This window comes from Juglans microcarpa x Juglans regia, chromosome 7S (genome assembly GCF_004785595.1).
Source record: "Juglans microcarpa x Juglans regia isolate MS1-56 chromosome 7S, Jm3101_v1.0, whole genome shotgun sequence".
NCBI lineage: Eukaryota > Viridiplantae > Streptophyta > Magnoliopsida > Fagales > Juglandaceae > Juglans > Juglans microcarpa x Juglans regia.
The window spans coordinates 5,638,984-5,653,698 of NC_054607.1; the positions used below are offsets into that span (position 1 = coordinate 5,638,984).

Sequence of the window (14,715 nt, forward strand, 5' to 3'; positions counted from 1 at the left end):
CGGAGCCTAAGTCTTGTCATGTCAACGGCATGGAGAATATGTTAATTTACTTATACACCCACTTATGACTAGAATTTTTCTATTCTTTTTGTCTTTTGTTTAATTAAAGTCAAGAACAGTGTCTAGTTGAAGTGAGTAGGGTTGGACTTTCTTGAAATTGTCATGTGGGATTTTTCCTTTAAATTCATTCAAGAACAATGAAGGAACATTTACCTACTTGAAGGCGGTTTTTCCACAAACTTCATGTGGTCGTCCTCCAACTTTCAAAGATTGTTTTGGTTGAAAAAGTACTGATATCATGCATGTGAAAGGCTATAGATTGTAGATTATAAATATTTGTATGAATATGTTACACTCAGATGGCATGCATGAGTTTTTGACACCACTCATATGTTTTTTTTTTAATTAAAAAAATGATAAATATCAGCTGGAATAATGGGGTGGAACCCTGACCATCATCCGAAAACAGTAAAAATATATGAGTGAGAATAAATAAAAAGGAGTGAAAATGAGAAAAGAAAAGTGAAAGATGTTAGTGGAAGAAAATATAATATGATTTGTTCAAATATAAGAGATTTGATTCCTATATTAATATTGATCAAATGGTTTAATTAATTAATTAATTCACTACAAAAAAATAAGTATTTATAACAGATTATTTACGATAAAAATAAACTCATTTTGATAATTAATAATTATTTTTATTAAAAATAACTGATCATAAATAATCAATTATTTTGAAAAAAAAGTTGGTTTTCTTATGGCCATTCTTGTTGGCTTTGGGCTTAGTATTTTCAAACTTTCAAATCAGGACAAGAAATTTGGATGTAAAAACATACACATCATGTGTAAGTACCATATTGGTGGTGTATAATCATGCATTGTTCAAAGCATTGATGTTTGAATGGGTATTGGGTATCTCATATTGTACGTAGTACAGTACACATGTCCTTGTTTTATTTATTGTCTTCTCTTCACCCACCTCTCATAAATCTGCGTTCTCATTCGGACGTAGGGTCAATTTCCTTGTGATCCTCACCTATTATTGTCCATAAAAACTTAGAACCCATAAAAGAAATTTTAATTAAGAGGGCATGGGAAAATAAAAGCATGGATGTGGGCAAATGCTTACCCGGATTTGAAACTTATTTGAGTTTTTCTTTCTTTCTTTTTTTAACTGGACACTTGGGGAATGAAAGATGAGAAATCTGTAAATATTAATGAAATTATTTATGAATAATTGTAAAATTATTTGAATTATGATATTTGATGGGATTTTGAAAAATGAGAAAGAAAATATTGAATAAAAATATTATAAAGTTAAAATATTGTTAGAATATAGTTTTTTAATATTATATTTGTTTTGTAATTTGAAAATTTTGAATTATTTTTTATATTTTGAAAGTTTAGAAAAATTGTAATGATTAATTTGAAATAATGTGTTTGAGTACTATGTTTGGAAAGGAAATGAGATGAGATGAGAAACATTACCAAACATCCACAGAGTCCTGGTTTGGATAGCAAAATCCTCCGAACTCATTCAATCTCATCTCATTTCATCTTATCTCAATATCCAAACACCACAAATACAGACATAAACACTTTTCAATTTCAAATTTTTAACTTTTTCATCTAATCATTACAAATTTCTAAATTTCTAAACAAAAAATAATTCGACTTTTTTAAATCTAAAAAAAAGGTAATATTTTAATAATATTTTTACTTTATAATATTTTTATCTAATATTTTCTCTCTTATTTTCTAAAACTTCATAAAATATATTAATTCAAACTATTTTATTATTATTTATAAATTATCTCATTTCATCTCCCTTTTTAACGTTTTAAACGATGCGACACTTCTTCTTTACCTCATCCTTGTCCATGTAAAGCCTGCCTAACCTTGGTGAATCACATGCTCACACCTGACCGTATAGGATAAAGGGGCTCTGATCGGTGAATTAGCCATTTTAGAAGCTGGTCTAATCTGCTGGGAAATGAACTGATAATGGATTGGAAAAGTGTAACACTAGTAAATCTTAACCAAAAAAGTTGGGCTCCAGAGCCCATACTGTCATTGTGGAAAGTTTAGGTCCTATATGGTGGATAAAGACCCACACCTTGTCTGGTCAGTAGTGTGCAACGGATCCAGATCCGGATTCTAAAATTGGATGGTTATTTATCCGGATTAATCTGAAAATAATTCGAGCGGACAACCGAATTAATCTAGAAATAATTCGGGTGATAACCTTGTCTGTCAAGAGTATTGTTACCACATGCTCCTATTCTATCATAGGATTGTCATATTACTAATTTAACATTTATACGAATATTTTCAAGTCAATGAGAATACAAAGATGATTGATTTTCATTAAAGGGCACAAACGCTGAGTGAGAAAAACTTTCCAAACAGCTTGCAATCAGAACATTTTACAAAGGTACATCAAAAATACAAAATTATCACTATATGAATCAGGGCACCGAAGAATTGGTTCCAATTCCCAAGCTTTAACTCATGAATCAGATTGCTCTCCGGTAACATGGTTACACAGACATGTTAGAATGACATGACAAAAAAAGTAAAACAAAAAGTGGAATCAATTATACATAAAATAAGATTTGCGTAGTTCAGAAACATGTCTATATCTATGGAGCTGTAGAAGATTTTATTCAGATGACAATTATATATACAATACAGCTCCCGCACAATAGTTTAATACAATATATGGTAATCCTTGATTAGCAGGTAGGGATGGATTAAGAACTAAAAATGGGTAAAAAAAAAATCATTTGAAAATCCACAAACAGAACCGGATTACACACATATAGGCCCAACAGGACCTAGTAAAATAATACAATTTGAAGCTTATAATAACCTGAAGATGAGACATCTCTCTCCAACCGAGTCTGAGCAGAGAAGCTCTTCAATGGGATTAATGACAGGCGATGATTCATTCTTCTGTCGATCCTGTGAATTCAGACATTGATGAATACCTAAAGAATTTCCAAAGGCTTTAAAAGCCCGAAGCCGCTCTTCATGCATGTCTTCTGTCATGAGTGGTGCATCCGACAATGACGAGAAGAAAACAATAAATTGCTGTGCTCTTTACAAAATCATGGGAAAACAAACTTAACTTAAAATAGAAAAAACTGAGTAACAAGATTGTAAGTAGTCTGATAATTTTTTACAGCCATCTGAGTGAATGGGACATGCAATCTTTGATTTGACTTCAGAAGTGTTTTAGACCCTATCGTCTGAAAGCTTTAGATCATTCACAAACAACACATTTTTTAAGTAATTCATGAGGTTTAACTCATCTCATAAAATCGATTCTATAAAAAAGTATTGCTCATTTTTTATAAACATGCCTAAAACTTTGTTTATAGGTAATATGAGATTATTCATCAACACCCTTCCTCACATACAGGCTAGTATTTTTTCAGATTTTTATCACGGAATAAGTAGTGTAGACTCCCATTCGTACTGTGATAGACTATGATTTCATGAAAAAATTCATGGGTCTAATTCATCTGATAAAACTGGTTCTACAAGAGATAATTATTCAATCAAATAAATAAAAGTATGGTATTTTGGATGATACGATATTATAACTCGAACGAGGTTTTTAATAAGAGGATCCAATCAAATAAATAAAAATTAAAAATCTAGAATAAATCTATTTATAAGTTTATTTTTTTAATACACTAAACGTATATTTAATGCGAAAATTTGTTGCATCAATTTATCTAAAAAATATATTAATTTTTTAATTTTTTCATAATACAATGAGTCCCATAGTAAATATATATTACGAGAAGCACGATATAATTTTATATATTTTATTAAAAAAAAAAATTTATGAAACCCAAACATATCATTCCCAAGCCTACCGGGTAGTGATACGACCCATCTATTACCAAAAGGTATTTTAATTTTTTAATTATTTTCTTTTAAGTATTTTTTTAACATCTTTAATTATTAAAAAAAAATTTAAAAAATATATATAATAAACACTTCTTTAATTATTAAGTAAAATAAAAAAATTATTAAATAAAAAAATAATAAATGAGTAATAGTAAAGTAATATCCTAAAAATATATTTTTCCCTCAATCACGGCCCAGATATTGTCATTTAAAGACTATTTGTTTCCAAATTTGGGCCACATGACTCACATGGCAGACCACGAACGAACAACCGGACCCACTTTCACCGGGTCCCGCGTCCCGCGTCCCCCTTAATTGTCACCGCCCATCAAGGAATAAATAAATGAACAAAATCCATTAAAATTTATTAAATGAATAACTTCCATCAATTTGTTTTCAGTAATATAAGTATAATTATAAATATATATATATATATATTTCTTCTATTTAATTTAATATAATATATCAAAGTATTTTTTTTCATCGAATTTAAAAGTCTTGTTGGTTTGAATCAGACGACAATTTACTTGTAGATGTCTAAAGTTCTCTGATTAACTCGAACATGAATTTAATACAAACTATTTAATTAAACAATTAATTAATTAGTTAAGAGATTCGAATCTCAGTTAATTAATAATAATTCAGTTGGAAGATTGAAGTGTCCATAAACAACATGAGAGAGAGACTAATCTTAAAGACAAACAAACAATTTAATTGTTCATGTACTGTTTGTAACCGTGTAAAATAAAAAAAAATTTATTTTCATCAGTTATTATTCACCAATCAACATACCTTATGAAAAGCACTCTCACACTTTATGAAAAATATTTCCACATTCTATGAAAAAATTATAGGTATTGAGTGTGAAAGTAAATAGTAGCTAATACATAGTATTTCTCGTAAAATAAACATTGTCTGTTGTTTACTCCGTTATTTTTTTTTTCTTTCTTGATAATCTCATGTATTAAGCCTTTGATCTTTAAAATGTTGTTTGAGAGAATTTTGTAAGATATTTTTTAAAAGAAAATTTCTAAAATTATTTTGAGATACAACTTGGATCAATCGTAAAAGCAAGTGTTTTCAATAGTAACCTTGTTTAATTATTGAAAAGTATTATGAATATAAAAAATTATATAAAAATAAATTTATAAATTAATATAACTTTTCTTTGATTTATTTTATAATAAAAATATTGTTATATATTTAAAAAAATTTTATAAAAATAAACTCACAAATTAAAATAATTTTATATAATATATTAAATTTATTTATAATAAAAATAATTTTATAATCTAACATATTACATTAGAGTAGTGCTATAACTACAAATAGATTATGTAAAAGTCATCGCACAAATTGACCTCAGATAAGTTTTATAATAAAAGTAACTTTATAATCTGATAAATTATATCAATTTATAAGATTACTTTTATATAATCATTTTATAATTAAAGTATTTTTTGTTACATTAATCATATTAATGAATTTATTTACTCATTTATTTTTAAGAATATCTATTTATATCTAAAACATTTTTTTTAACGAAGAAAATAAGTTTTGCATCATGACACACGGCTGGTATTTCTCTTATTTATTACTGCGGCAACGCAATGGCAGACTCATCTCACCCTCGGAACAAACGAACCACCGCCATCTCCTATTCCTCTGTTCTGTCACAAATTCCTCTCAGAAAGAGAAAATGATGACAAACACAGCTCGGAAAATCTGAGCGAAAGTTTGGGCTCCGGTATTCAGCCTTGTGAACACCAACATTTGGATTGCATACGTTTGACCGAGCTCATGGCTGCGGCGCTGGAGTGCTGGTCCAGCCGAGCCAGCACGGACGAGGACATGGTCGAGCAGGTGCTGATGAGAACACAGGACCGGTCGGAAGGGTCACCTACGGCCAGCTCCGGTGGTTCCGGAGGGGCATATGGGGCGAAGGAGTCTTCGGCGATGCAGAAGAGGCTCCAGAGGCTGAGCCGGAACGTGTCGGAGGCGCTCGCCTCCCTCAAGAACACTCTGAATCTCGACTCGGCACGTGACTCACCGTCTCCCTCCTCGCCAAAGACCGAGTGCTGTAGGAAGGTCATGTGGGGCAGCGTTGTGCGGAACCTTACGCAGCTCTATCCCGGTAGCCAGCTCCCGGAGAAGCTCGTCTCCAACCTCCGCAAGCATTATGATTCGTTGCCGCTCAGGTTGACTCATTTTCTGAGCCTGGACTCTGTTTGGTTGCTGAGAAAATGTTGGAAAATGAAAGACAATGAGGCTCCAAGAATGAACAAAAAATGAATAAAAACTAAACTCTCCTGATCTATAAGTTCAGTGGAGGTATGGATTTTGTTTCTCAGGAGCCAAACAGAGCATTTAGGTGTCTCTTCGACCCTTTTAATTTTCTTCAGTTACAGAGAATTGATCTAAATTAATTTTCTCATCTATTTATTAATTTGTTAAACTGATGCTTACAGTTACGCTCAAGCGGGATTTGATATGAAAGAAGTGTTTCTTCATATTAAGTTGATAGAGGAGGCATCGGGGGATGACCACCCTGCGGTAGTTATTCAAGAAGTGTCAGATGATGAAGTTCAGGGGTCTGTATTCAAGCTCACATTTGCATGTAACTCTTTGATTTCTTGGCCGGTGATGTCCGGGGCACTGGACAGCGCGTCCATTTGTTGCAAGAAGATACAGATCTTTGAGAAGAAGGGGTTCACTCTTGGGATTCTTCTGGTTCATGCCGGGAAGGAGAGATCGTTCAAAACCCGGATTGAAAATGCACTTAAATCGGCTACAAGGAAGCCAAAGGCCAATGCAGTGAAGCTCACTTTTGGGCTTTGTGGGTGTCAGGAAGAGAGCACTAACGGGAGAGACTTTGCAGAGATTGAAGAAGAACCGGTTGACCAAAATGATAGAAATGGGGATGAATATTTGAACACGAACTTTCAGCTTCAGATGCCATTGCCCACTTCTTCTTTCTATGCATCGGTTGATGAATGGCAGACGATTCAGTCGGGTGGGGATGAGATTGGGAAATGGCTGTTGAACTCAGAAAATCTTGAATTTATCGAACAGATTGGACCCAGTTCGTATAAGGGGGTCTACGGGGGCAAAAAGGTTGGAATTGAAAAGCTCAAGGGGTGTGACAAGGGGAATTCTTATGGGTTTGAGCTCCGAAAGGATCTGTTGGAGTTGATGACCTGTGGGCACAGAAATATTCTGCAACTCTATGGTGTTTGCATCGATGAGAATCATGGGTTGTGTATCGTGACGAAGTTGATGGAAGGTGGCTCAGTTCATAACTTATTGCTGAAGAACAAGAAACTTCAGACTAAGGAAATTATAAGAATTGCTGTTGACGTAGCGGAGGGGATGAAGTTCATGAATGATCATGGCATTGCATATAGAGACCTCAACACACACAGGATCTTGTTGGACCGGCATGGAAATGCTTGCTTGGGGGACATGGGTGTTGTTGCTGTTTGCAAGAGTGTTGGTGAGGCAATGGACTACGAAACTGATGGTTATCGGTGGCTAGCTCCAGAGGTTTGTTCCCTGTGACATTAGTTTAAGTTTACCAAATTCATCGGATAGCTATACAAATTCAACTATATAATCGGTTTTTTTCAAAAAAAAAAAAAAAAAAATCAAATCAATGAAGCTAATTAGTTGAATAATTTCGGATGACGCGTACTGGTATCACTACTACTTTATATGACTAAGCGTTTAGAATTAGTGTACGACTTGAGTTAGTCGTAAAATGCATGAATGGTAATTGTGTCTTTGAATTCTGATTGCCGTGGAAACAAAATGCTATCATTCCTTTCCCATTTGGGCATTTGTAACCATGTTTCACTATACTCCTTAAGGTTTCGATGAACTTGATTGTTTGAGGTTCTTACACCATCTGCTATGATCGAATTACTTCAAATCCATCCGTGTTACACATTTGATTGTTTACTGTGATTTTCTGGAATGTGCTCGGGGAAGAAATGGTCCACTGGTGGATGCTTGCTATTTTAACTTTTTAGAGTTTGCAATTGTTGACGAATGCTTGGTATATAACTTTTACAATGGATTCGAATCAAACTATGTGGGTCAATTATAGGTGTAAAAGATTTGCGCTATCCTTATATTATTTGCCTACCTAGGAAAAAATTGCAACTTTACCTAGATAAACCTTTTGGGTATCCAACTATAGGATTTTCTTCTTCTTTAATTGCACAAAATATAAATGTTATCGTGTACAAAACATTATCTTGGTCCATTGTATGTGAGTTCTCAGGACCACTACACACTTTTCAAGAGACTATGTCACTTATCGAAACATCATTGTTTGAGCATGCCGAACATGTCTTCATAATTGTATTTGCTTTAAGCTTCAATATTGTGTTTACCTTTATCTAAGCACTCCTATGTATTCCCAGCCCAACTAGTGGAGCCCACGTAAGGGAACTTTTAATATTATAGCATGATTTTAGTCCCAAGGTTATAAGTTATTACCTGCTTTGTAAACAAACCCCCCCCCCCCCTCCCCCCCAACAAAAAGGAGGAAAAAAAAAAGACTAAAAACAAAAGTCAAAGATGAAAAAAAATCTACTATCTGTGAGCCATTGTCTGGGCACTGTTTCTTCCTAATTTCTTTGGCTGCCTAATCTTTATGTTGCCGATACCATTGGAAACTATTTAAGAACTGACAAATTCCTATTGTAGATGGGTGGCTAATGTGTATGTTCTATATTATGAAAGTAATGCTGGTACAGGTGTATATTGAAAGTTCAATTTAATTATCTCTTTCTGAATGGTAATCCACTTGGACATCTTTAGTCTGTTTATTTCGAAGTGGAACATCGTAGGAGTTACGTAAAACTTCATAAATAGAATTTAAGTTGGAAATTCTTCTTTAAAGTTCATTTCAACACACCAACTATGTCTATAAAAGTTCGTCTTTTCTTTTCCTTTAGCACATTCCATTCAGTGAGTATTCCAAAGCTGAAAATGGTATTTTTTTGCCCCTTTTTGGACGAGAACAGATAATTGCAGGTGACCCAGAGAGCGTTTCTGAGACCTGGATGAGTAATGCATATAGTTTTGGGATGGTAATTTGGGAGATGGTGTCTGGTGAGGCAGCTTATGCTGCATATTCACCGGTGCAAGCAGCGGTTGGGATTGCTGCTTGTGGTCTTAGACCAGAGATCCCCAAGGACTGCCCACAAGTTCTGAGATCTTTGATGACAAAATGCTGGAACGGTATCCCTTCAAAGCGCCTTCAATTTTCTGATATTCTATCGATACTGTTGAGGCCAAACTGCAACAGCAGCAAACAATAAGAGGTAAACATCTTTATATTTTCTGTGGGACCTCATCTGTTGGGTGCTAGTTCAGGTAAAACAAACCCTGGCCCTGGTTTAGGAGTTGCCATGCACGAATATAGATCCATGAAGCTTATGCAGAAGAAATGAAGATACAATTATCATTTCTGTTGCCGATGCAGATCTACATCTTTATCATATTCTTAACAGGAAAAAAGGAAGAAGAAGAAAGCCTAGGTCAAAATTGTTTTCTTTCAAATATTTTTTTCAATCTAATGATTCAGGTGGTGATGAGTGGTGGTGGTAACATTAAAACATGTTTGCCATTCGTGTTCTTATGATTGACTAGGCATCCCCCGTTTCCTTGCAAAATAGTAGGATCATCTGATTAAAAAGTGGCACATTTGTGGCCTCAAGGCCCTACAATTTTTTTTATGGTTACCGGGAACTTTGTATATAGTTCTCCTCTTTGTTCGTCCAGTGGCTATCTTAAGGGGCCCAAGAGGTGTACCCCTGGTTTTTTTTTTAGATGGCTTTGGTCTCAATGAGTTATGGAAATTCCTATAAAAATAGAAAATGCTCTACCTTTGAGTGCGCGGTTTGAACTATTGATTTACGTAATTGGAAGTAATCAATTAGGTTTACAACGAAACCTAGAAATTGATCGCTCGGAACTTTCTCAGTCAACCAAGGAAATTGTTTGTTCGCTGTGCTACCCAACATTGTACCCAAGCGGCGGTAGGGGAAAAAAAAAGTCGATTGGTAAGTGGTAGGAAGAAATGATGTTTTGAATCTTGATTCCAAACTTGACTGATGAAAAAGCTCGTTATCTTACTTTAATTGCTGTGTACATCTCAAAGATGAAAGTAAAAGGGTATACTGTTTATTTTTGGGGTAAAATATTTCACTCTCGAACTCTCACTTTCTGAACAATATCACAAGTTACTTTTCAAGCCCCTAAATTCGAAACATAAATTATAATTTGTTCATGTTGATGCAATTTCCGTTGATGCCTACAACACTCTAGCCAACCTGTGAACAGAGAAACTGCCTCGAGAAACCTATTTGGATGCCTACAATAATTAAGCTAGGGAGAGATTAGTGGAGAGATTAGCTTGTCTTAATCAAATGAATCCTGTGCCCTAGAACATACTTGGGAGTCTATTATTTATGGAAAAATCTGGTTGTAAGCGGATTTGCACCCAATATGCACACCAATGCTAAGGTGAAAATGTAAACTTTAATGAAATGGTACGGATCTGAAAATGAACATTTGACAAAATAATTCACGTCAACATTGGGAATCTGCTTGTACATAGAAAAGCTCATTATTTTCGTCCTGTTTGGATATAGAAACATTCTCAATCTATCTTATTTCATATCATTTCATCATTACAATTTTATCAAATTTTCATATAAAATATAATAAACAATTCAATTTTTTTAAATTTTAAAACAATAATAATATTAAAAAATAATATTTTAACAATATTTTATTCAACTTATATAAAATTATTTCATTTCATTTCACTATCTAAATGAGCCCATAATCTTAATGGTTGGATTTTGAAGGAATGAGTGAATTGCAAGTTGTATCTCAAACTAATTCCAAGGTACATTAGGGTCTTGTTACAGAAAGAGTGGCCTTTTGCATTTTGTAGGTCTGAATAAATGTTTAGAGATACCGAGAAACGAGTGTGGGCCTGGATCGGGCTTTAGTTTCAATTAGAATGGACATGATATCGGGCTACCAATATCTTTATCTAGATCGTTTTCTTAACAAACCAAAGCATATGAAACCAGGTCCTTCCCATCCAACTCTAAACAAACATTTTGATAAGTCAACAGACAAACATAAACACAGAAATATTATTAGTCAACAAAAGATAAAGATGCTTGAAAAATGAGATGAAATGAGATGAGATGATATAATAATAAAATGGCTTGTAAATAATAATGAGATCATTTGAGTTAATTATTTTTTGGGTTTTGGGAAAAGAGAGAAAAAGTTGAAAAAAAAAAAATTGTAAAGTTAAAATATTTTTAGAATATAATTTTTAATATTATTTTTGTTTGAGAAATTGAAAAAGTTGATTTTTTTTTTTTGTTTGCAAGTTTAGGAAAGTTGTAATGATTCATTTGAAAAAGTTATAATAATTAGTTTGAAAGTATTTGTATTTGAGTGATGTTTGAGAAATATATGAGATGAAATGAGAATTTTAGGATGAAAGCTTTTTCCAAACAAAACCTAAATATCAAAATAAATTATTTCATGACTATATAAGAATTAATATTGAAATTACCAAAGTATTCCTGTAACGCAGCGAAAATATCTACCAATTCACTTAACAAATTACTCAGTCGTCAAGCATGCAATTAATTTAATAATTAAGCAATAACGTAAAGTAAATAAATTACATAACATAAAGATTGGTATCGAATGGAAACCTTTGAAAGAATTCTTTAAATGTAAAATCTTATGGGACAACAAAACCCAAAAAAATCAATTTTATTATTTGAAAATCAATTACAAGTAAAGCTCAATTACAAAACTTTTATCGATTGACACTCTTACTTGACTAGACAAATGACCCATTTGTCTTCTACCATAGTAGCAGTTAAAACCTCTGACGATATTCAAACATTGGCTTTCTCCTGAAACTCTAGTAGCTGAAACTCGACCAATCAATTCTCCAATATGGAGCACAATCACACTCTTTGAGAGAAACAATATGAAAATTCTCTAAGAAATTATCTCACCAAAATATGCACTGAAAAATGTTCTTAAAAAATATCTAGATTTGAATCTATACATATCCTAACCAGTAAGATCCCTTAAATAAACAATCTGAAAGCAATTTTAGTGTTAGTAGAATTCTGCTGACGGTTGCGAAGTCGTCTCCTGACGGAATGCTGAGATTTCGCAATAACTCTTCATTACAATAACATATTTCAGATCAGTTTCTTCTCTGGATAAGTGCAGATTTATTGGAACTCAATTTTCTCACTTATGATTTATATAAACAATTTCTAATACCTCTTAGATAAACTTAATATTGTTATAGGAAAAATCAATAAATAATTTATATTCATCCAAAATTACCAACTTAATAATAAGATAAATTCTATCATTTTAGTCACTTAATCTTATCCATACTTATCAATTTAGTCACTTAGTCCTAACCAAACTTTTATATCTACAAATATAATGACAAAAATAGTATTTGATTTCCTTAATCTTCCTCTAAGCCAAAAAACAAACATTTAGGCCTGGTTTGGATAACAAAACTATCTTCACACATATCATCTAGTAATTACAATTTTTTCAAACTTTCAAACAAAATACAATAAACAATTTTAATTTTTTCAAATCTAAAAAAAAAAATATTAAAAAAAATATTCTAACAATATTTTATTTAACTTTCATCTCATCTTGTTTCAACTCACTATCTAAACTAGACCTTAAAGTTAAGAAATATTTTAGTCACAAAGAGATTTCACAAAAATAAACTTAAAAATTGATGTGGCTTGATATAATACGTTTGATTGTAAAGTTAATTTTATTATAAAATAGATCTATTATATCATATGAAATTATATCAATTTATAAGATTCTCTTCATAGACGAAGTATGTGCCTCACAATAATCTGACAAAGGTTATTCAACCTATGAGTAAGTTGTCTTAACATCACTCGAGGAGGAGGCTGATTGTGTTGATGGTCAATGCTGAAGTCCACACGTGACATTATTTTCTCCAAATACATTCAAACTACTGCCTTGTTATTGCCATTGCCAGCTCTACCTGAGCTTGTTCATATATTTCCTTGAACCAAAAGTCTAGCAAACTCTTTTACATCTAGGATTAAGTACAACTCAAATAAGATTATCACTCACTCATTTCTTCCCAAACTCCTTGAATAGCTTGTGCCTTTAGTTCAACTATTTTTGAATGACAATAAACGACAACCTTAATTAACATTTATTGATGTATTTTTCGATTACGGGTGTAAAACAGTATGCTCGGATGACTCATTTCTCTCATGTGGTGGTTCTTTATGGTAGTGTACTTGGGGGATCCTTGCTTAATGACAAATGACTAAAAATAAAGAAGATAAAAATTTAGGTGATTCAGTTTTGAGGCCTACGTTCATACATATTGAGTGCAAAATCCATTATAAATAGAGTTTAAGGACACGTTTATATATTTAGAATATTTTATAATTTTATAAATAGTAGTGAAATAGGTTTGTAAATAGTAATAAAATTGTTTGAGTTAAAATATTTTATTGAATTTTAGGAAATGAGAGAAAAAAATAAATAAAAAATATTATAAAGTAAAAAGAAATATTTAAAAAATATTTTTGTTTTGAATTTTAAAAAAATTTATTGCTTTTTATGTTTTATTTAGAAGTTTAAGAAAATTTTATTGGACTTTTTGCCTGGATAATAATTATGTAATGATTAGATAAAAAAATTAAAAATTAAAAATTAAAAATTAAAAATTAAGTATTGTATATTTAGATAATGTTTGATAAGAAAATTATGAAAATTTTAAAAATATTTTAAAAATATCTCGTTATCCAAAGAAGCTCTCCCGCCTCACCAAGCTCTCTACGATCGCTCACATGGATTTCTCTTGAATGGTCTAGGAGCTATCTGGTTCTTTTATTCTCCTCTATAAGTCGATCACATCCTAAATGAACACCCCTCCTCCTCTAGTCAAATTCCGTACTTTATGTCATGTCGCTTCAGTTTCATGTCTCAATTCTAGTTTTATATCTAACCAATCCCTTATCATTGGCTGCTAAGGGTGTACATGAACAGTCGAAACTAGCCTTTAACTGATCAGATTGATTGTTAGAGCACCAAACTGGCAAAGAACCAATCGGCAATCGAGAGAAATTGAGAAAAAATCGATATCGGCCGTTTGATGCCGGTTTGAATCCATGGAAAACCGTTGAGTCGACTGATCCGATCTATTTATATATATATATATTTTGAATATATCTATATAAAACAGGGCCGTTTCACTTAAATGAATGAAACGATATCTTTTTAGAGCTTGAAAGTTGTAAAAAAAATATAATAGAATGACGTCGTTTGGCTTAAAGGTGCCATTTCAAAATGAATTAATAACTCCCCCCGACCGCTCTTCTTCTTCCTCGTGTCTTATTCCTCTCTGCAACCTTCTTCTTCTTCCATGGCAATGACGGTGCGGCGCTTCTTCTTTCTTCCTCAGGTCCTCCTTCTTCATAGAAGACGCTGACGATGGATCGAAGACCGCACCGACGCACATCGAGACCGATATGATCGGTTTTCTCTCCCCAAACCCACAGTTTCGGCTAGTTCAATAGACCCATGGTAGACATCGATGGTGTCTCGATTTTGAGTCGAAACTGACGCCGAACCTATCGGTGTACAACACTATTGGCTAGTCATTTATTTCTCACTTCCATCTTAGCACAGTGAGCTCTAATCTTT

The 14,715-nt window shown here is 32.7% G+C and overlaps 2 protein-coding genes across 2 annotated transcripts in view; one reads left to right on the forward strand and one right to left on the reverse strand.

Annotated features, from left to right (window-relative positions):
• LOC121240488 (uncharacterized protein At5g39865-like) overlaps positions 1–14,715 on the reverse strand; it is a 30,339-nt gene that overhangs the window by 4,042 nt on the left and 11,582 nt on the right. The window lies entirely within an intron of this gene.
• On the forward strand, positions 5,515–9,397 carry LOC121240487 (probable serine/threonine-protein kinase DDB_G0282895). The gene is made up of 3 exons (XM_041137946.1): positions 5,515–6,122; positions 6,393–7,467; positions 8,955–9,397. Exons 1-3 carry the CDS (start codon positions 5,725–5,727, stop codon positions 9,249–9,251), a joined length of 1,770 nt encoding a protein of 589 aa, XP_040993880.1. The 5' UTR covers positions 5,515–5,724; the 3' UTR covers positions 9,252–9,397.

Coding starts and splice junctions, on each gene's coding strand:
- LOC121240487 (XM_041137946.1), top strand. CDS start 5,725: ATGGCTGCGGCGCTGGAGTGCTGGTCCAGCCGAGCCAGCACGGACGAG. Junction 6,123..6,392: donor TATGATTCGTTGCCGCTCAG/GTTGACTCATTT, acceptor TGATGCTTACAG/TTACGCTCAAGCGGGATTTG. Junction 7,468..8,954: donor ATCGGTGGCTAGCTCCAGAG/GTTTGTTCCCTG, acceptor GGACGAGAACAG/ATAATTGCAGGTGACCCAGA.